This window comes from Anoplophora glabripennis, unplaced genomic scaffold (genome assembly GCF_000390285.2).
Source record: "Anoplophora glabripennis isolate ALB-LARVAE unplaced genomic scaffold, Agla_2.0 scaffold345, whole genome shotgun sequence".
Taxonomy (NCBI): domain Eukaryota; kingdom Metazoa; phylum Arthropoda; class Insecta; order Coleoptera; family Cerambycidae; genus Anoplophora; species Anoplophora glabripennis.
In genome coordinates, this window is record NW_019416469.1 from 366,194 (window position 1) to 390,663 (window position 24,470).

At 30.4% G+C, this 24,470-nt stretch overlaps 1 protein-coding gene across 2 annotated transcripts in view; it reads right to left on the reverse strand.

Moving 5' to 3' along the window:
• Window positions 1-584: 584 nt before the first annotated feature.
• The window catches only part of LOC108908820 (homeotic protein distal-less-like), a 143,093-nt gene continuing 119,207 nt past the window's right edge, over window positions 585-24,470 (reverse strand). For both annotated transcript variants that reach the window (XM_018712966.1, XM_018712965.1), the window contains exons 4-5: window positions 16,304-16,538; window positions 585-1,505 (exon numbers count right to left, since the gene is read on the reverse strand). In XM_018712966.1, the coding sequence (XP_018568482.1) occupies window positions 1,487-1,505; window positions 16,304-16,538 (254 nt within the window). In that variant the 3' untranslated portion in view covers window positions 585-1,486. The remainder of the gene's footprint in view (window positions 1,506-16,303; window positions 16,539-24,470) is intronic.

Sequence of the window (24,470 nt, forward strand, 5' to 3'; positions counted from 1 at the left end):
CTTTCAAAATAATTGAACAATTTAAAATAAAACTGTATTTTTCTTCACCCTCTACCTCTTAAGCCGCTGATACTGTTCAAGACATGTTTAACCTAAACATCAAATGTTCTAGTCTCTGGTATTTCCAACTGCGAGACTTGCCATTCTTAATAAATCACCCTGTATAAAAAATACCTTTTTTCTGATTTTCTAAACATGAAACCCTTCTGCTGCACATAGTTCCGCCACTGGCTCGAGAGAAGCCGGCTCAGTACGGATTTTGATGAACCTACATACATCCTAAAAATTCTAAAAATCCTTCCCAGTGACTCACTGGTTGGGTTTTTTAGCTGGCCCATCCGACCATTACACATTTTCCCATCTATGAAGCCCTGCGTCACAACCGAAGCTACAGCTACTTGAAATATCAAGACAAGAAGAGATATTGTTCTTGCGGCATTGTTGAAACAAACAGGACGATCAGCGTGGTCAAACTTACCTTGGTACATTCGAAACGGTGTTGAAATATCGAGTTCCTTTTAAGGACGGTAGGAGACTTAAACAAGGCTGTTAAAAGTTTGTTATTTATATATATTTTACACATTTAGAAATATTTTTTCATGTAATAATTATAATAATTTCGTTCTAAATTTAAGACAGTTTTTTCGATTAAAACTACTTTACATAATAAGGTACATCATCTGTCTTACACTCACCACACAATCATCAACAACTATTAGTTTTACAATATATTATACAGGAATCACTAAGGACTTGACGTGTTCTCGTCAATCTCGTCGCGACGACAAGCCATAGGCTGTCTTAAATATATAATTTACAGGATCAACAAAACGTACCAACCTAACAAACCGAACAATTGGTATAAAAACAAAAACGTATTTGACTTAGAGATTATTTAGTTCACGTTAATCGTTTCTACACCACGTTACTTACACTGAAGGAGATGTCAGTGGTACGTGTCATTTTACAATTTTCAACATTTCCAATTTGGATTCGATAAATCGGCAAGGGGCGGGGCGGATTTTTAAATAATGATCCAAACTATAATGTTTAAAAGCTACATATAGAAATATCCATAACTTAACTATCTACAATTCAGATGTAGCAAATATAAAGCAAAATTCGTGGGGCACCTGGCCGACTTACGCTGTAATTAAAAACATATCGAATATCATATTGCACCAAACTCTTTACTATTTAAATAAAAGTAAAAATTCTTCACTTCACGTTCATTACTTGTAGCTAACGACCTGTGATATGGCGTTTTACTACCAACAATGAAAATAAAATGTTTTACTGCTCTGACTGAGATCTAATACCAATATTTTACAGACGGGGAATGTAATTTGAAACAATCTAGTATAACTTATATCAACAATAAAAATAAACAAATATAACATATCGTACACATTCACTGGTCACAGTTTTTCCTTTGTTATTAAAGTTTTTTAAAAAATCTAATTAGTAACTAATCACTTTTCCTTTATTAAACAGCTGGCCACACCCTGAAACAAAGAAAAGCGTTTTTATTAGAACGTCAAAATTGAAACACAACGGCTGCATTATTTTTTGCCAGAGAAATGCACGCTGCGTTATACCGTTGTGAAGGATGTTTTTGCGAGATCGTAATTAGTTATAATTTTTTTCGGAGTATAGTACAAGTTTCTGTAATATTTTCGAAATTCATCAGTTTAAATAAATAAAACCGTTTTTTAGTTCCGCTGGTATTCTCAGACATTCAAAAAAAATGGACACCCTGTAAAATATTGAAATGAACACATTGTATCTCAAGACACAACACCGAGAAATAGCATAGAAAATTTTCATGAAATTATAATGTAGAATAAAATAAAGACATAAATTACTTTTAAACAAAAATAAAAAGCTCATTTCATAGTTATTTCATATAAAACCTAAAACATTATCAGTCAAAATTTTAAATAATACGTTTTAAATGATAAGCATGTCAAGAAAATAAAATGCCACAAGAAGGACCAATTTAGATATTTTATGAGTAAATTAATGTTAAATAATCTAGTACAAAAGAAAGTTCAAATATTATAACATCAGAAACACATAGGCTAGAAGTTTCTTATAAAAAAAATTGTCAAGCAAAATATCATATAAAAAAATTTCTTGTAAATTAGAATTAAGGCGTATAAAATCTACTACGCAAAATCAAATTCATCGCAATATGCTAGAGAAATTGCGTAGTTAGAAAATGATAACATGGATACGAGCAACCAATGGCAATAGGCCAAATCAGTGAATTTACCTGGTACCGAAAAAACAAAAAAAACATCGTAGGAAGTCAACAAGCTGTAGAGAGGTGAAGAAAGCAGGAGATTCGAGAGACTGGTGAGGGGTGCATGTTGTCATGTGGCTCCCCAAAACAACATCTAAAACACCAGGAAGCACTATACACAGACCCAACAGCCATCCTCAACGCACGAGAATAGCAGACAAACCACAACAATAAAGTAAGGTTAAAGAAACGTACGCAAATTGCCAGGCAGAACGAAATAAAGTAAGTCCAGTTGCATAACTGTTTTCTCCATGCCATAAAGTGTTGCAAATTTGAACTATAAAAACTATTTGTGAAACAGAAAACCCGTTTCGACTATAAACAATTTCAGTGATTCAAATTTAAATTGACATTTTTGAACATTCTATAATTTAAGTGTTAATTTAGTTTCCAATGTTCGTAATATAAGCCAATTTGTTTTAAAAAACGTTTAAACATAATGATAATTGGTTGACCAAACATTTTCTAAACTATAATAGGTAGAATAAGGCATTTCTCAGACAATTATTCATGTAAAAGTATATAAAGAAAATTTTAGTTTCTGTGTTCATCAAAAGGATTGTTTGAAATTGAAGGAAAAATAAGTAATAAATGTCATCTTGTGTAAATCTTTCAAATTTTGCTTTTATTCAACGCTTCCTACCAAAAAATAAATAGTAAAGGTTAATTAAAAGAGCATAGAACCGCCCCTATGAGGTAAGGACTCATGCTATTGATAAAATAAGTGTTCTTTTTTCTTAAGGGACAGGGTAGAAAATGAACATTCCTATCTACACTAATAAAATCCTATCTACACTGTGAACATTATTTATACAAAGTAAAGCTGCCGGAGGCGATGTTAGCAATGATAAGGTAAGAAAGTCTAATTCGTCTATGTTTGTCAATGTTATTATAAAATTTTCTTATCAGAACCTATGCTCAATGGAAAATTAGATATAAACACACCCAAATGACATTTTACATTATAAAAGGCGCCCAAACGGATATTTAATAATTATAAACACACAAAATTTACACACCTTCACATAATACAACAACACACAACACCATTACTTACATTACATTACTATAATACCAAAACAAAACAATAAACAATAAAATATAATAATATATAGTGGGAACCATTTTGATGATGCATGTATTAGTATTTTGGAAACTATGAGGAATAGGAAAATGGTTAAATAGGGAAAGTTTTACAAAGTTCTGTTGCTAACTTAAAGGCGCTTGCAGACTGGTCCTAGTCCTTCAGGTTTTTGAGTTATTTTGAAAAGAAAGGTGGCGTTTTCGAAAATCGTCTGTGCCTTTTTTATTTAAAGAAATTTTTAAAATCTGAAAACACTCACAGCAATAGACCAGGGCGGATCTGTCGAAATATCCCACTTCTTGGATATAAGAGGGTGCAAGCTAATTTTTGTTAAAATATCTTCAGTACAACTCGCATAATAAAAGTGTAGATCCCTAGATCTGGGCGAAGTCCGGAACATTTTCAAAATTGCAAAAATGTTTAAAAAATTTATAAAAATATCTATTTTATCTGAGTTTTTTACTTATATCTTGGAACCTATGCATTTTGGAAGAATACTTGAAGAGGAAAGAAGTTTTAGAATTGAATTTTGCACAATATACTATACGTTAAAAATGTTTACATCTACTACCGATGTTGCAAAATAGCAATAATTGATGAAAAAAGGCAAAATAATCAAGTTTTTTGGATATTTTTTTTTAAATATTTTCGTTTCTCCAAGGGCATTCTAATTTTGGTAAAAAACTTTTAGATTATAATAAAACAATACACCAAATTGCATTAACATCGGTTAGTTTTGGCAAAATAATTTTTTGAAAAAAGTTTTCGAATTTTTAAATAGTTTAAAAAGCCTGAAATAAAGCATCTAGATACTTATAATAATAAATAAGATAATTTTTTCATATAGAAAAGACCGCTCAACCTTTCAAATGGTTTGTAAAACATTGAAATCGGTTGGTTAGGACGACCACAGTAAATTTTTAAAGTTAACATTCTTTTTTTTATTTTTTTAGTTTTTTTCAAAAAGCTAAATTCCGTTTATTGGTTCTCGAGATATAAGCGGTCAAAGTTTATCAGCATTTACCGTTAATTTATAAACAATTTAGCAATAATCTTTGATCCAGTGGCTTCGTTTTTCCGAGTTCTAAGCTGAAAAAATTTATCGGCAACATAGATAAAAATCAGCGGGACAGCTGTCGCTCGAAGAAGTGATATGATTCAAAATACGAAAAGTGGGGAAGGAGGCTTTCGCTCCGAGACTGAATTCAGGAGGTTCAAAATGCGAAGGTACGAAAAAAATTGCATTTTCTCGGCTTCTAATGGACCAATTTCTATCTTTTTTTTCTAGTCCGATGTCTCGCGAGCCAAGAAATCCAAATATCGTAATGCCAACTGTCTAATAAAACAATGTTTATTATTTATGCATTAAATATAATGATATTGCATTTTTTCAATGAAAAAATTTGTTTACGTATATATTTCAACACTGAATATGAATGTATTTAGTTATAATTATTATAGTTATTTAAATAATTTTTGTTTAAACAATTTTCTTTTATTTGGAAATTATTTTTTTTGTTAAATACAGATAAAAATAAAAAATAGTACTTTAAAATTATAATTTTTGAAAAAAACTAAATTGCAAATTGATAAATGTAATCTAATTGTTTAATAAAAAAAAAAGAGTATTAACTTTAAAAATTTACTGTGGACGTCCTAATCAACCGATTTCAATTTTTCAAAAACCATTTGAAAGGTTGAGCGGTCTTTTCTATGTGAAAAAAATTTCAAATGTCTAAATGCTTTATTTGATGCTGTGCAACATTTTGAAAATTCGAAAATTGATTTTCAAAATTTTTTCAAAAAATTATTTTGCGAAATCTATAGAACAGATTTTAATGAAATTTGGTGTGTTGTTTTATTATACTCTAAAGTTTTTTTTTTACCAAAATTAGAATGCCCTCGGAGCAATTAAAATATTTAAAAAAAAATATCCAAAAAACTTGATTATTTTGCCTTCTTTCATTAATTATTGCTATTTTGCAACATCGGTAATAAATTTAAACATCTTTAACTTACAGTACATTGTGCAAAATTCACTTCTAAAACTTTTTTTCCTCTTCAGTATTCTTCCAAAATGCATAAGTTCCAAGATATAAGCAAAAAACTCAGATAAAATAGGTATTTTTTAAAATTTTTGCAACATTTTTGCAATTTTGAAAATGTTCCGGACCTCGCCCAGATCTAGGGATATACACTTTTATTATGCGAGTTGTACTGAAGGTAATCCAAAAAAAATTTACTTGCCCCCTCTCACATCCAACTCAAAACAGATTCGCACTAATCTAAAAAAATTTTTCAAAGAATTTTACTGTATATTTATATTTTCATTGCGACGTTTCGGTTGTGAGAAACCGTCATCACCTTTTTTTTTCTTATGGACGCCATATTGAATTTTAAGTTAAGCAAATAGAACATTTTTTGGCTTTTCAGTGACATATTATAAGTAAGAAAAATTGCAAAAACAAAGTTAAAGGTCAATATTTTAATATTTTTCATAAAACACCGCATAAAATTCGAAACAATTATAAAATAGTCTCCAATTTTTGTAAAAGCTTATTATTAATATTATGGTGGTGATTGAAAAAATCACGCTTTGCGTTTATTTTTAAAACATTTTTAATTCCCTTGAAATGTTTTAAATCGAAAAGTGGAATTTATGTACAGAAATATCATTTTGGATATTGTTTGTAAAATCTTTTAAATAATTGCAAATTTATAGAAACGTGTTTTTACAATTTTCTAAATTGTAACTAAACGATAAATACGTTGACAAAAAGTTAAACCGTTTTCTCTCAAGATAAAATTTGCAATCCAAAAATGTTTATTTTTTTTAGTGGCATGCCCTAATTTTTGAGAAATTTTGTAAACGCCTGATATCTAGCCACTTATTTGTGGCGAGACACATTTTTTTGTATTTAATGGCATTTTTATATTCATATGAATTTCAATTAAATATTAATATGTTTGAAATATATTTAGAGGTGTAACATTTTTTTCTATTTACAGTTACCTACACTATGACCCATTCATTACGAACCACCCTATTTCAACAAGGAAATCGCTTTTTCATTTTTATTACGTCACCATGATAGGTACACTTTGTATCCTAAAACAAGTATTAAGATTTTCTTTTTTTTCTAAATATACATCCTGCAGGATGTTTATGTTTTATTACTCTTATTTATAACCATTTGAGAGCCACTCGTCCATATGGACGCAACGTACAGGAAACGATTATAATTTTTTCAATTACCAATATGTCAAAACTCATTTTTAAGAACCGTCTACATCGCTCACCTCTCAAACGTAGAATCGGCATTTAAAAGTTGTTAAAATAATTTTGCATTAAATTACAGAATAAATGAAGTCTGAAATGCCGTCTGACATCCTACAACCTTCTAATTCCCGGCAAATGGGATGACCCTGATATAAACATTAGAATGAACTTGTTTAATAGCGTCGGTAATTTATTATTATCGTTTTTTAATACGCGCAGATAAATTACAAGTCCCAAGATCGCACTATCAGCGGCAGGTTGAGTAAAACCACCGAGGATTGTCTGATGTGCGTTCAAATGTTGCTTAATAATAAAAATAATCACGCCGATTTTCGATTAATAATAAGCTAGGTGCTTAAATGTGTCATGTTTTGCAATTCCTGTTACATTAATGAGATGTAAAATAAAATAAATTCTTTAAACAGTTTTATGTGGTACCTGTGCTATCAGCATCAATAAAACTATTATCAATTTTTTAGTATAATGTTGGCTTCACTTAGAAAAAGCTTTAGGTTATACTTGATAATACAGGGTGTACGAAAACAAAATAGTATAATGTTATATTAAGATTAAAAGTGTTACTTTTGTAACGAGCAAATTTTGCGAGACAAAAAATATACTTTTAATCCGAATAAAACATGTTATTTTTTTTAGTAGTAAGTAGGATATATCGATGTAGTCATGGTTACTTTGTCAAACTTTAGTCGCCATATTTTTAATTGAGTTCATTTGTGATTGTGTTTGTGGTTCAATTTGCTAAAAACTCTGTAATAAATTGAATCTAATGAAGATTTAGGTGTACCTGTGGAAATACTGATGTGTTAGAATCTTCTCCCAAAGAAATCTCGAGAAATTTATGAATGAAGCACCTTCTTTTAAATAAAGAAAATATTGCGAAAATAATACTGAGAGTTGATAGTGGTATTGATAAACCAAGCACCGTTGCCATTTCTCATGTCACAACATCTAAAAATAATATAACTAGGTATTAATGAAAACGTTTTGGACTGCTTTGAGAATTGCTCCAAGAATGAGGGTAGTGGCAGTTTCAGTGGTTTATTTAATTTTAATACTTGTTCAAACTGTGTATTTAATATAAATGTGGATAAACAAAAAATATTGTAAATATTTTTGAATAAACTTTTCAATAACAAAAAATGATGGGAAAATATTATTTCAGATACTTTTAGCCACCTCTGTATATTAGATAAAAGATTAAGTCAATGTACATCTTCGACTACCAAAAAAAAATCAATCAGTATTATCTCAATAAAGTTAATTAAAATTATTTTGTTTAAGATAGGCACCTTCTTAAGAATAACAGTCGTACTAAAGTAGCTTGAATTAAATTGATTTATTTATTACAAACTAATATTTTACTTTTAATTATAGCAGCAATTTTACCACAGTATACGTAAATCTTTACTTACTTTGATATAACTTGTTTATAATAACCAAAATAACCAAATATGCCTACTAATTAATACAAAAATGATCAGCTTAATAAAATAAATATATTTAGATACATCAAGCCGCATCTTTAATGTGTAAAATAGTAATGTTAGTCGGAGTAGACTTGACTTATACCTTGAACACATTCTTTAAAAACAATAAATTAACAGCCAGTACACTTTGGTACCTACAACCTTGCAGTTGAGTAATTTATTTCAACATAATTGCCCGAATAAATCATTAGCTTATAGTAAATAAATATTTTGCTACCTTCGATCAAGTACAGCATCTACTAGATGAAACTAAGTGGATGCCAAGTAGTTTTCTCAGTGTACTTATATGTTCCTTCTTTATCTTTGAATTATATTCTCTAGTAACTAAGCATTTTATAGTTCTGTACTGTGTTTATGAAATTTACAAGAATTAGTGAAGAAAAGTGTTGTCTTGAGATAATAATACATTTACTTCAGTATATCGGGCGTAAATACAATTCTTGGCCAAACATTAATGGTGAATTTGTCACAAGTTATACAAACGTTAGCAAACTACGGTGTTTAAAAATTAGAATATTAGAAATATATTATGTGGCTTTCAAGTTGGAAACATTAGTTAAGGGAATGAGCGCTTTATTTCATACACAGATAAGTTTTTTGAATAATTACTATTTTTACATAAAAAATTATTTTTATCTCGTAAACATCAATCCCTGAAATTTAGCTCCTCTATGTAAACAAACCAGTGCTTGAAATCTGTCAAGGACTAAAAATCTTTCTCTATGGGATATTGTCCGACAAAAATACGGCGTTCGTAAGGCCTATAGTCCACTATTAATATTAGCCAAGCCTTTTTTGTATTTTTTTGTGTGTTGCATGATTATTGTACGTACATTTTATTTTTCGTACATTTCTGTATTTACTGCAGATCTGATTTTCAGGTACTAATGCCAATGTTGGCAATTAATATGAAATAAATAAACGGTGGCAAATTAGCGGGATAGTTAGACCGATTTTTTTAATTAGTACAGTTTTACAGACCAGCCGGCTTCTTATTAGACGCAATTAAAGCGAAGCAGTAAATGTTTTACAGAATTTCGCAAAGGAGTTTCTCTTGCATAATATGAAAAAAAATTGAAGGCCTTAATTACTCACTTAATGAATAATTATAACGTTCGGTCCGGAGCATTTAAAAAATATCAATTAGGGCTAGAAAAAAATCCACTGCACTAGTAAACAGGTTAACCTCAAAACAAGCAGCGCGGTTGACGAATGCGTTTTTAATTAAATAGGGAATAATTATGCGGAGCTTGTAAAAATGTACGTGAACCATTTCAAGAATCGTGACGTCCCGGTGACTGTAATTGCCGGTTTGGATGTTTAAATATCGCCGTTTCTCGAAAGGAGTTCCTACGGGGGTTAGAGTGATGCGCGGTCTCAATATTTCTTTTGCTGAACAAATAGCAGGAATAATGATGAGAAATCATTTGAATATTCTAGAGGCTTAATGGAGGACACCGAGGGCAGTTGTATCCTTTCAGTTTTTGTCTGAAAGTATTTATTTGCGGCCGTTTCTCAAGTAGTTTTTCTTATTTGCACGTTTTGGTACCACACCGCAAATTACATTCAATATTCAGCAATTTATAACGGAATTTACAGATACAAACATTGACCATGACATTTTCTTGTGATATTGCCAAAAGATATGAAACCAACCACTGCGTTTACAAAAGAAAATCTATGAGCAGTCCTACAAAGCTTGCATCAAAGTTGCCTGAATTGTATTTTTTCATAGCAAAAAGCTTTAAAAAAACAACAAAATAACTGTACACGAATTATTTCCCATAAACTATAAAAGATTATTACAGTACAAGTGTTTTCTAGAAAACATGAATAATAATCTACTGGACATCTTCATTTTTCACTAACGAAACAGGGTTTCACAAACAGTCAAAATTATAGTACCTCTGTTACAGAAAATCCTCATACGTTTGTGAAAACCGGTTTATATACCTTAAAAGCAAGCGTTTGAGTAGCAGACGTACAGTAGAACCTATATTTTGTGAGATATTTTTAGCAGAATTACATGGTGATGAGTTGCAAGCAAGTTACTTTAAAAAAAGATTAGGACAAACTCACATACTACAAGAGCAACATTAGATTTTAGAAGAATTTTATGATAATCGACTGATTAATCAAGGGTTGTAGCCAGCCAAATCACCAGACCTAACCCCTTTAGATTATTTTTGTTTGGATATCCGAATACTATTTTTAAAACAGCAATACACAATATTGACGAATTAGAAGCAGCAACTCGAGAGAAAAGAGAACAGCAGCTGCAAAACATGTATTAAAATAATATGCACAGGAGATTAAATTGGTTCTTAGTTACTTAGGGACAGTTTTGGACCTAGTATATAATGACGAATATGGCTTACTATGAGTTTGAAATTATTTTATATTACAGCAATATTAGGGAAGAGAAAATATTTTGGAGAGCAATTATTGCCTTCTTGCAGCTTGAATGTATGGTGGGTTCACCAAGATAGGTCGTCAGATGCAACAATTCCAAGGTCATTCTATGAGTTAACCGCAGGAACAAATATATTAATGAAATAAACATATGAAAACGACCCATTTGCTAACAGATGTCAACCAACCACTACACCATTCTTGAACAAGACTTAAATCATTCTCAAGCTGTGCAGCTTGACGAAATCGATTTACACAAAGTTTAGTACCATCTGCATGTTGAGAACATTTGCACTATGTCAAACTGGTTAGATCGGATGAATAAATTCAAAATAATTGTGGACCCAGAACAGATCCCTGAAGAACATCGCTCACAATGTCTAAAGCATCAACTCTGACGCTAACTTTCTTCTTGATTTTTTCCTATCCAGTGAATCAACTTCCCAAGAAGGCCACAATGATCAAGTTTTGCAATCAACCTTTTAATAGGACCTACATCGAAACCCTTGCTAAGATCAAGGTATAAGACATCAACTGGCTCAGAATGGTCAAGTGCTTTACTCCAATCATTTAGACAATGAAGAAGATTGGTGGTAGTGATCTGCCCAGAAGAAAACCATGTTGATATAGAGGAACAACCTTGTTGTCAAGCAAAGACTTGTAAGTCGTTGACAATGATTATTTCAATAATTTTACTCAGTTGAAGTAAGGTTCATTTGCCGATACTTCTCTACAGTAAACTTATTACCCTTTTTAAGTACAGGTATAACAGATGTACTTTCCAAGCATTGGGAACTGATGATATTTCCACTGAAGAAAGTGGAAAATGAACACTTTCTCAAAACTGCTGTAGGAAAGTGACTCGGGGCTAGTAGTTGACTTAGATAAAGCACCTGGCTTATCATGAACTTTCTCACACGTCATTTCAATAAATTATAAAATCATTTCAGCTTAATCAAATTTGGAACTGGCACAAACTTGAACATTTTTTTTTGACAATCACCAACAGTCAGAAAATTAGAAAGTTTATTAAAACTGGGACTGAAATTCAATTCTATTGTCCATATTTTTCAGCGATCTATAATTATTCAAAGTTTATTTACTCAGTCTTATCTACACCACAAAATGAAAATTGGTTAAAAAATTTAAATATGAATTGCGACGTCATTAGCGAAAATTTATTCCACTGCGATGGCAAAATGGCTTTAGTAACGCCAAATTTATTCACTACACTGGCAGACATAGACAAGGCTAATAGCTAGAACCGTTAATAAAAAAATAATATCTAGTTGTAAATTAAAATGATGCATAAATTATTATTAGAAATTTATGATATTAGTAACTACTTGTAAATTAAAATAGTCGTTTTGGCAAATATCGGCGGACCCACAAAATATTAATTAGGTCTTCAGTTATCAGAATCATAAGTCATAGTTATGCCAGCCGCATCATCAGTATATTAACAGACATTTAGTGATTTTCATACCAGTAAAAAAAATTTGAATAAGAAAAAAATCGCTCATGTAAGTAGTATGTAACTAATTCTCTTACCAAAAAAATTTAGAGATACGTTTTTAAGAAACAAACGTTAACATTTTCCACATCATGATGATGTTTCTTACCATCAATAAATAATCTAAAAATTATTCCCGGAAGTAACAGACCGGAACTATTAATTTTGTCCTCATAAAAAAATAAAATAACTGAACACTGGACTATTTTTCATTTGATTTAGTGAGTGCTAAACTATAAATAATTAATAAAAAAAACCAATGGAACCCACTTATCCCATCTGTTTATTTGAATATTTTGCTATTTGGAAAAAATTAAAAAATTAATAAACTCAAAAGATGAATTGAAATTTATAAAAAATGTATTAAGGAACATTCATTACCTGGGAATTTTGTTAATAAAATTTTCAAGAATTTTGAAAATAAAACAAATTCTGCAAGACAACAAAAAGAATTTACTCAAAATAAAAATTCCATATACCTACTTCTGCATCGAAAAAATTAAAGAGAATAGGTAACGTAAAAAAGTTATTTTTTCAGACAAATAAAACTACGGATTTTTCAAAAAGAAACGTTATTCACTGTTTTGAAAACCGAAAAGGATTATTTTTCAAAATAATATGTTATTTTTTAGTTTGATTTTCTTCTAGTTTGAAATTTTTGATTAGGCAAAACTATTTTCATAAAAAAATAACCTTTAACTGATCTTTTTGAAGCGATTTTTTTTTATGTTTTCCGCAATATATTTATTTCGAAAATTTTTTAAATAGATGAAATAATCGTTTCACAACTTACTGATATAAATATTAATAACAGTTAACAGTATAAACAATGTTATTATCACTTACTCGGTTTGTTTATAAAAAATCTACAACAATTTTCGAATATGTAACTTATAATTAATGTCAACACTAATCAGTGTTGACCTATTAAAAATGGGAGGTATATGTAAATGAACAGTTTTTCTTTGTTTATATTATACTGAAGGTTTAATTTGTTATACTTTAACATTTCAGCACATGAATGATCCCACAATAAATAAATTTATTCGTTTCTCTGATTGATAATTGTCGCAAGCCATCTTCGATATCTATGGACATCACTAAATGTACATTCTTCGCTATTATTTTGTTTTTAACAACGTGCAAATTTGAAAAAGTTATCGTGAATTAAGGTAAAGCATTTTATAGATCGTTAACCAAGATATTTTAGTAAGTGCAAGCTTTTTAGTAAAAAAACATACAATTTTTAAATTTTAAAATAGAACTTAGCAAGAACTATCTACGAAAATATTGGGGTTCTTCAAATCAAATGTTATAATGATTATCTACCTATATTATTGAGAACAAAACTGTACATATTAAAAATTTTATTTATTTTCTTCAAATATTTGAGAAATTGAACTTTTTCCATACCTTTTAAAGATTCTGGTAATGAATTATGGGATACTCTTTGTAATTTAAATGCCCTTATTGCTAAATGACAAATTTAATTCATATTGTTACTATTAATAATTGCAAATTTATCCTTAATGCCTAATTAATTATATTGAACTAATTATAAATAATTATGCATAGGTAATATCATGAAGGCTAGCATAGAGTTCATATATTTTTTTTTTGTTTTTATTTGTCAATGTTATTATTATTTTCCTGTTTCTTACTGCTTTGTTACTTCGTATCACTGGATTATTTTTTATTCAAAAGTAAATCGTATATCCGGAATTCCTTCAACTTAATGCATGATTTTATTGAAAAAATTAATGGTGCCTCACTTACGTACTTTTTTATTTGCTACACGAAAATGAAAAACAAATAAAATTTAAATAAAAATATCTTTTTGACACAAACAGCTATTTATTTAATAGTTTTTCAAATAGTTTTTCTTTCTGCCTATAATTCAATATCAGGGCCAATCCCGACCACTTTTTTATGCGAAAATTAATAAAGTACTACTAGAATTTTGTTACCAAAAATTTATCAATTTTTATAGTACCTATTAGCATTACAATATATTCCGTATAAGGAACAGGTTTTTAGGTATTCGTTCATATTTTTAAAGATCGAATTTTATGTTTTTTGACATAAACAGTTTTTCTCGACTATTATTAGAACAACATGTACCGTTAAAAATATTTCGAGCCTAACTGAAAACCAAGAATTTCTTTTGTTTCAAGCCACCCTTTTTAAGAATTCCTTGGAAAATTTTTCCATCTCTTAAAAAAAACGTTAAAATTAAATAAAATATCATGGACATGGCTAGATGTACATTTTTTATGTTGGTAAAGTGGACACAGAGATTTAGGTATTTTCGCAAAAAATGTACAACTAAGTAGCTTGAAAATCTGTACATTTCAATAGTACAAATTACTTACGGAATATAACTGTACAATTTATAGATTTAATTTTACCAGTTTTTTCGTAAAAGTTTTATAACAACTTTGTGAAGCTCTTTATTAAATATAAAAATATTTAAAATGTTTCAGGCAATGAAGGCAACTAGAACAAAGCTTTCTTATGGTACTCAACTGAGAGAGTTATACAAGAAAGATAGTTTAATTAATTTTTAACTGAAAAATACTAATATAATCTTAAGTCCATAGTCCAAAGGCGGCCAAAATGCTAAATTTAAATGAGAAAAAATGCCTAACTCCAAGACGACTTCCAGGAAATGATTCTCCTTCGGTATGATCTAATAAAACTTCGTGGATTTGATATCAAAATAACAACAGGTTTGAAATACATCGAAATTCCTCAATCGGCTTTAAAAAGCTAAAAAGGTATCAGAACATGTATAAATTTGTTAAATTAACTAGAATTGGCATTAAAAACATTAAAATCTACCAAAACGGTTTTAGTTTTCATTTTCAAAAATGGCAAAATACGTTAACATTATATGAGAAATCTATCGGAAGAATTTTAAATTGCAGTCAGTACCTACATCAAAACCCTTCGAGAAACGTCTGTTTTGTTGAAATACATCAAAATACTTCGAAATAGAAAACTTTCAAATATAGTACAAATATATCGGAAGATTAAGGTCAACAATCGACACTCAAAGATCAAGACGGGGGCAGCAAAGGTCAACTTCCTTAGACACTCGAGATCTTAGATCTTTAACTTTGGAGTTGGCTATCTTTGGCCTTTGAGGTCAATGACTTTTGACTACCAAGATAGTGGATCTCGATTTTGGGGCCATTGACTTTTGGCTCGCGAAGTCATTAACCTTTCGTACTCGGGGCCATTGACCTTTGGCACCCGAGGCCATTAATTTTAAATACCCATGGATTAACATTTGACCTTTCGAGGTGTTTAAATAAGTTTAGGGAAAATTTAGATAGGTTTTCAAAACATTTCCAGGTATTTTAGAGCTTTCGTTAAAGTCTTGCAACTTTAGTTGTCATAACTATTTTAAATTGTTATGAATGGGCATAACACTACCTACTTGGACTATTTTTGTCCTTGATGTATACAAGCACATGTATAAAATCTATTTAAAAACTGCAAATAATTGTTTAAAAACATGTATATAAATACATCCAAGTAACCAAGTAGTTATTTTATCCAAGTAGTTATTTTATTTTCCATATAGGCAAATTCGGAGTATTGCAGTTCTAAATTTTATATGGGTTACTAATAATTATAAGTAGTTTTTACTAATATTAACTCGTTTATTGTTAGAATTATTTTTTGTAAGAAATTTTTATGATGAAACATTGTTAGCACTTGATAAAGAAAAGTTACTAATTTATTTGTCCAAAATAATAAGACGTAAGACATACAAATGTAATGAAATTGAAAAAAGAACAAATTACCAATTATTTTAGTTTAAATTGCATCTATTATACTCGTAGAGTTACTAGCAGGAGCTAAATATATTATTTATAATTATTACTCGCATTTTACATTTTGAAAGAAAATAAATGAGTTACGTATGTCGTCTATTTTTTTCGACACAATGTTTTAAAATATCATTTGATTGGCTTTAAATATTGAAACCGAACGAACAATATTTTCTGATGCGGACATACTACTCCTGCAATTCAACTTTTATTTATGGCCAAACAAAAAACATTTCGCTACAAAATGGGTTGTTTAAAAACATTTGTATGTGAACATTGTAAGTCTGCATATATAAAAAAAAAAACTACGCCTCTGCGTCTCTCTGGCGGAATCTTACATGTGAATAATCCAACATTGTACTTACGTGAGTAGGCCTGGGTTGTCCGTGGGGTACCACGAGTACTGTGGGAGGTAGTTGTGCGGAGGGTGCGGGTGCGGCGCGGGATGGGGCGGCGGGTGGATCGGTTGCTGGGGCTTCACGTCCCATCCGGGACTGGCGGCCGGCTGTCCCGATATATCCGAGCCGGGGGTGGAACTGGGGGTGGGCGACGAGTGTTGCATGTACCCCGTCGCCGGGGATCCGCTCGACGACCCGCCTCCTGCAAAACGCAAACAGACAAGCGTTACAAGCGAGCCGGGAGCTAAGCGCCGTCATGCGGACGACTTTCTGCCTAGCAGCAGGGCAACAGTCTCTTTCTCTCCGTTTCTACACCGAAGGAAACGTCTCGTTATGATAAAAAAGCTGTCTGTGGCGGTCACCCCCGCTGATGAGGCACGACTAGGTCGAAATTGTCGACTCCAGATAGGGGAGTGACCAACATAGATGTAACTTGTAGGTTAAAATATCCCTAGACTCCTAGACGATTGAACGATAAGGATTAGCAGTCATTTACATATACAGGGTGTCCAAAGTATTGTAATTTAACGAAACTTACCTATTTACAAATCCCTGAGGAGTTACCGGCCCCCAAAGTGGGGCCCTAAATTTCTAAAAAAATGAATAGCTCTGCAACACTACCGCAGAAGAACAAAATTTGGTACATGATTTAGGTTTATTACTGGTCTTCTTTGACTATCATTTAAAGTTAATTGAAGCACTACAAGGTGTTCATTGGGGATGACTCACCCCTAAAACTGTACCGAACTTTTTTTTCTTTGGCCGAATTGAAAAATAGTAATTTTAATTCACAGCAGAACTTAATTTTAAATTTTATTTTACTCTTGGTAAATTTTAAAAAACTATGGTTTTCAAGAAAAACCGTATTAACTGACACAAGATTTTAAGAGTGTTCATTAGAAAATAATCAAAAAGTCAGTAGTAGGCTTTATATTTCAAATTTGACAATTGGCCAAATAAATTTTACTTCACTTCTCTCCTAATTCTACAAAAAGAAAACAAGTACGTAGGTAGTTTTTAAATAAACGAATATTGCATTAAGTAAAACATACAAATAAATAATAAAATTAATAATTGATATTTTTTCAACAACAATCAGAGGCAATTGTTGAAATAAAATAATTTTATTACTAACTGACAAGTTTAAAAGATAAATTCATTGCATACTACTGACCTTTCGATTATTTTCTAATAAACACTGATAAAATCTTGTTTCAGTTAATACGGGTTTTCTTGAAAACCATGGTTTTTTAAAATTTAACAAGTCCTAAAATTTTTAAAATTAAATTCTGCTATGAGTTAATATTATTATTTTTCAATTCGGTCAATGAAAAAAAAGTCCGGTACAATTTTAGGGGCAAGTCATCCCCAATGAACACCTTGTAGTGCTTCAATTAACTTTAAGGAGGTTCGATACCGAAAAATGGTAAGAAAGTTTTCAGAATCATTGAAACCTGTTAATAAATATGCCAACTAGTCCAGGCGGTACTTGTTTCGGGTTGGGTAAAACGCATATGATCGGAGATTTTTGCTTTAACGGCTTCTAAATAACATCAGAAATGATAATATTTCTATGCTAATATAAAAANGGCGTTTCTTAATATCGTGCTAATATTTAAGGAGGTTGTTCTTGGGTCTATTTTAAGAAAAAAAAACTTTATATGAACATATGTCCTAAAAGTCTTAACCTTTGAACTACAGGGTGCTAAAGTTTTATGAAAAAACTTTTTTTTATGATAACTTTGGTATTATCCTAGATATTTTTTTCAAATTTGGAACACGCCTTCTATTCATCGAGATGCATTTTCTAATGTACGAACAATTTTATTATTTTTGCCAGTGGCGTCTGTACAGGTTTTGTATTGAATATTTTTGAAGAAAGCACGCCAGGGTAATTTTCTTTTACCAATCCAAAATGTCTGTAGATTACTGTAATTTCATAATTTCAATGTTTACAAGTTATTATCTTAAATAAATTATTGTTCAAAGTTACATAATTTTTTTTCTCGTAAATAAGATGCAAATGAATGAATTTTATTTTTTTATGCGAAAACCGTACGTCAAACGAAAAAATTCAGAACACCACATTTGCTCAGAAAGGAATGAGGATTTCAAAAATGATTTTTACTTAAAGAAAAAGCAGTGGCGTAACATATTTTTCTTCAAAAATATTCAATACAGACGCCACTGGCAAAAATAATAAAATTGTTTGTACATCAAAAAATGCATCTTGATGAACAGAAGGCGTGTACCAAATCTGAAAAAATATGTATGGTATGTAATACCAAAGTTATAATGAAAAAATGTTTTTTCATAAAACTTTAGCACCCTGTAGTTCAAATGTTAAGACTTTTAGGGCATATGTTCACATGAAGTTTTTTTCTTAAAATGGACCCAAGAATAACCTCCTTAAATATTAGCACGTTGTTAAGAAACACCCTGTATAATAATAATATTTAATTTTTTTATATTTTTTAACAACAATCAGAGGCAATTGCTGAAATAAAATTTTTTTATTACTAACTGACAAGTGTGAAAGATAAATTCATTGCCTACTACTGACTTTTCGATTATTTTCTAATAAACACTGTTAAAATCTTGTTTCAGTTAATACGGTTTTCCTTGAAAACCATAAAGTTTTTCAAAATTTAACAAGAGTAAAAAAAATTTTAAATTAAGTTCTGCTGCGAATTAATATTACTATTTTCAATTCGGCCAATAAAAAGAAAGTTCAGTACAATTTTAGGGGCGAGTCATCCCCAAGTCATACACCTTGTAGTGCTTCAATTAACTTTAAATCATAGTCAAAGAAGACTAGTAATAAACCTAAATCATGTACCCAATTTGATTCTTCTGCGGTAAAGTCTTGCAGAAATATTATTTTTTTTCCCTAATAACTCCTCAGGGGTGCAACTTTGTATATAGGCAAGTTTGGTTAAATTACAATATTTTGGACACCCCTACATGCACCTGCCCTGTGCCGGTTCTAATGCGAGACACCCTGTGTAATATCTAAAGACAATTATTAAATAATTTATCAATAACCAGACGCTCCTTGGTGTAAGCTTATTTATACAGTATGAATCTTATCTGTGGACAAGTGGATCAAATTTGTCAGTTTTTGAAAGTTTTCCCTATTTATAAAAATAAATTAGATGTCACCGCCTTTGAAAAATTGCGAAAACGCATCTCGATATCTTAATTCTTTTAAAAGATACAGGACGTCCTTCATTTTGGTTCTATTTCATGATGTTCTGTAAGATTTATGTTCAAGAAAAGATTTTTTACACAGTTTTTAACGTAAAATCCAGCAGCGTATGTAACATTTTTCTATAGCTTCCGATTTTTCAATTATAACACAAATTTTAAATTTTTCGAAATATAAAATTTCACATCAAATGAAATATCATATATAATATTTACACAAAAAATTTCTCCCTAGGAATAGACGCCAATAATCATTTGTTTATTATGCAATTGCTTCTTAACATAATTACAGTGAGCCATGGAAGTGTCCGATGTATATCGACGAGAAAAATCGACGGACGATTACTGAATTGTATCAAAAACAATTGATTTGCAAAAAATTACTCTAATGTATATGTATAGATATAATTTTATTTAAACGGCAATTTTAAAAAGTTTTTAAACATCGAAAGATATATAGAGTTCCATCTAAAAAATATTTTTTCTCAGAAACCAGAAGTTATAGAATAATATTGCTCCACTGGATTCTAGCAAATGTAAAAAAGTTTTAGAAAAATCAAATATATTCACAAACAAATAATTTATAGAGCATCATAAAAAACGTTAAAATTTAAAAAAAACGCCCTGTACATCTGAACTGAATCAAGATGTCGAAATGCTGTTTTTAGCATTCGCATTTTCTCGAAAATCTAGCAGGGTATCATCTGAAGTACTATTTTTTTCTTATTTCAAGGAACAGGGAACATTTCCTAGGTATTAAATTTGGCCCACCCGATATACCGGGTGTCCCAAATTGCTCACGCCAAATTTTACGTAATTATAGAACGCCTCAATATAAAAAAGTGCTTAGGTACAAACATAGCTCGTAGAACGGTTTGGGGTATTGGCTTTAGTTATGGTAAATAAGATAATNCTATTTTTTTATACTTTTTTGCAATAACAATTAAGCCCACGTTTTTTTTTATTTGCATAGAAAAATTATCATTTCTGATGTTATTTAGAAGCCGTTAAAGCAAAAATCTTCGATCATATGCGTTTTACCCAAGTACACCCTTTCTAAGACAGATATCGCCTGGACTAAACTGACTCGTGTAAAAATATCAGATCGAATGCCAATATAGTTTTTTTGAAAAATGATTATGCTCTTATACACAGGCTCTTATGGGAGTTGGGAAAAAACTTTAATCAAACGTGAATCTTACTCTTGAAAATGATTAGGATGTGGAAAATAAAATTCTAATTAAAGAATTAAATATTACTAAACATTTTAAAACATTAAAAATATGCACTTCCAATGTAATTATTGAGAATGGAATGAATATTATAACGTTTTGACAAATTTGAACAAACATCTGATCCAATAAAGGGAAATATGGCAACACTGTACGCTGTATTTAACGCTTCGACTGACGCGCTAGACTATATAATTATTCTAGTCGAAAACATATGTAGTAATAATTAATATTAAATAAATTTTTCGTGATCTAATGCAATATAATAGCAAATTGAAACAAAAATTGAAAGGATTTCGTTGCAAAACGAACAGTATAGATGTTCTGTCATTATCTTTAATTTGACAAGGCGACGTATCACTGGTATCACCATCATACACTGAGCTTTTTCTCACTTTTTTCTCATCAATCCACATTCTGTTTCATACGCATTTTATATTGCTTTTCAGTCATTACTTTTCCTTTGTATCTTGGATGTTCATTCATCTTTACAGAATACGCGCAAAGCACAGTTGACAGTAATGACAGTTGACCCAACTTTTACCACCACGCCATGGCAGTGGCAATGATGTCAGATTTTATCAATAGTTTTACAAGCTCTAATGAATAAATAGACACTTTTATTCAAATAAAAAGTTAATTGCCGTGCATTAAACACAAAAAATATATGCAAGCTAATATGTGTTGTATAAATTTCATTCGTATATATTATATTTAGTTCGCTCAAGTTAGTTTATGTAAGGATGGTATTACAACGAAACTACCGTGTATAAGCATAGGCTTCCCTTCCGCACCGCCTGCCCCGCAAGAGATGTATCGAACCTCCTTAAATCATAGTCAAAGAAGACCAGTAATAAACCTAAATCATGTACCAAATTTAGTTCTTCTGCGGTAAAGTCTTGCAGAGACATTAATTTTTTTTCCAAATTTAAGGCCCCACTTTGGGGGCTAATAACTCCTCAGTATATATGTAAGTTTAGTTAAATTACAATATTTTGGACACCCCTAGATGCACCTACCCTGTGTCGGTTCCTATGCGAGACACCCTGTATAATATCTAATAACAATTATTAAATGGTTTATCAATAACCAGACGCTCCTTGGTGTAAGTTTATTTATACAGTATGAATCTTATATGTGGACAAGTGGACTAAATTTGTCAGTTTTCGAAAGTTTCCCCTATTTATAAAAATAAATTAGATGTCACCGCCTTGATTTTTAGAAAAATTGCGAAAACGCATCTCGATATCTTAATTCTTTTAAGAGATACACGACGTCCTTCATTTTGGTTCTATTCCATGATGACCTGTAACATTTCTGTTTGTGAAAAAATTATTTACACAGTTTTTAACGCAGAATCTAGCAGCGTGTATAGCTTCCAATTTTTCAATTATAACATAAATTTTTCATTTTTTGAAATATAAAGTTTCATATCAAACCAAATATCATATATAATATTTACACAAAAAATGTCTCCCAAAGAATAAACGCCAATAAATTATTTGTTTATTATTCAATTGCTTCTTAACATAATTAAGTGTGCCATGGAATTGTTTGATGTATCGACGAGAAAAATGGACGGACGATGACTGAATTGTATAAAAAAAACGATTGATTTACAAAAAGTTACTCTAATGTATACTGATGTTTAGATACCATTTCATTTAAAGAGTTTTTAAATTTCGAAAGATACCTATGTAGGGAGTTCCATCTAAAAAATATATTCTCTCAGAAACCAGAAGTGATAGAATAATATTGCGCCACTGGATTCTAGCAAATGTAAAAAAGTTTTAGAAAAATCCGAATATATTCACAAACAAAAAATGTATAAAGCATCATAAAAAACGTCAACATTTAAAAAAACGCCCTGTACATCTGAACTGAATCAAGATGTCAAAATGCTGTTTTTACCACTCGCATTTTCTCGAAAATCTAGCCAGTATCATCTGAATTACTATTTTTCTCTTATTTCAAGAAACAGGGAACATTTCCCAGGTGTTAAATTTGGCCCACCCGATATACCGGGTGTCCCAAATTGCTCACGCCAAATTTTACGTAATTATAGAACGCCTCAATATAAAAAAGTGCTTAGGTACAAACATAGCTCGTAGAACGGTTTGGGGTATTGGCTTTAGTTATGGTAAATAAGATAATTCCCTTTTTTCTTATCAAAAAGAAGTAAGAATTTTCCATATAATTTACACTGCTCTTTTAAAAAAACATCAGTCTTGCAAAAATTTCGATGCCGCAGACAAAAAGATGACCCACTAATCTATAGCTATATTATTTGTCATAGTTTTATTCAAACGCTACAGAGTTATTAGACAATACCCTGTACTAAATACGATTTAATTTGATCAACCATTTTGGAAGATAAAAACAAAAACACGATACGATAATACTATATCTTCTAATACATGTAAACATTTAAAATTCACCCTGTATGACTCCAAAATAAGATATATTATCGACAAGTATAAGTTTAGTAACAATAGCATTGCGTTTAGTTGAAATAGGTAAACGATTATTACAGCATAATAAATCGTTTGATTACGATAAATAAATATTTTCTCTGTGCACATAGGGTGCCCCGTGCGAAAGGGCATATTTTAAGACATTCCTCAGGTAAAACTGAACAAAAAAGTTTATATAAACGTTGGATTAGAAATGTACCGTTTTCTGAATAAACACATTTATTTCCAAATTTTTTAAAGCTACACCTTTTCTTGTCTGAAAATTATTTTACATTGAAATATATTTGAAATTTATCCATGCTGTAACAATGTCAAACCAAATTTACTTATTTTTTATTTAGTTTATGTTCACTTATTATTTCATATTATCAACCGTGTTAGGGTTCAGTTATTCCATTTTGTTGCTCTGTCAATTAAAATTCTTTTGAACAAACTGGAGCTTCGGTTTTAAAACAAGAAAGTGAAATCATTGTTAAATTTTTTAACTGGAAACGGATAACTATTAACATAATTAATGCTGAAATAACAAAAAAGTGTTATATCTGTGTTTCTGTATTTTCTCAACACATTTTTAATAAAAGATGCCGAATCGTTTATTAAATTACTATGCGCTTAAAATCCATTGTTACTAGGAAGCAAATTACAATCACGATTATGAATTGATAACGGAAACATTAGAATGAAATGCCATTAATATTTTTTCCAAATGCCGTTTCAGTAGACTGTGTTGAAAGCAACATAAGAATTAATTTTGCAGCTAATAACAGCTCGCTTCATTAACAGAACATTTAACAGAATATGGGACTAAGCAGTGGGAACGTTGCATAATGAATCACGGCAATAAAAAGCAACAACTTTACGACTTATAATTTCCGTTGCATTTTCAAATCAAGGTTTCTAGTACGATGTGCGGAAGCACGGTTGATACGAAAATCGTAATGATCATAGGTTTTCATATGCGTTGCTCTTGATGCCATCCTTTGGATAAAATCAATAGAAAACAAATTAAGCATTATAAGTTTTCAATAGAAAATGTTTATTACTATTTTTTTGAAGCGCTGTGTTTGGATTATTTCACAACGGAATTTGGGCAAATGTATGTTTCTATACAAATATGACCTCCTTTCAAAGTTACGCCCTGTATATTTTTCTAAGAAAATTTAAATTTAAAATAACTCTCAAAGCGGTACTGAAAAAAGTTTTAAATTGATTAGTTAGTAC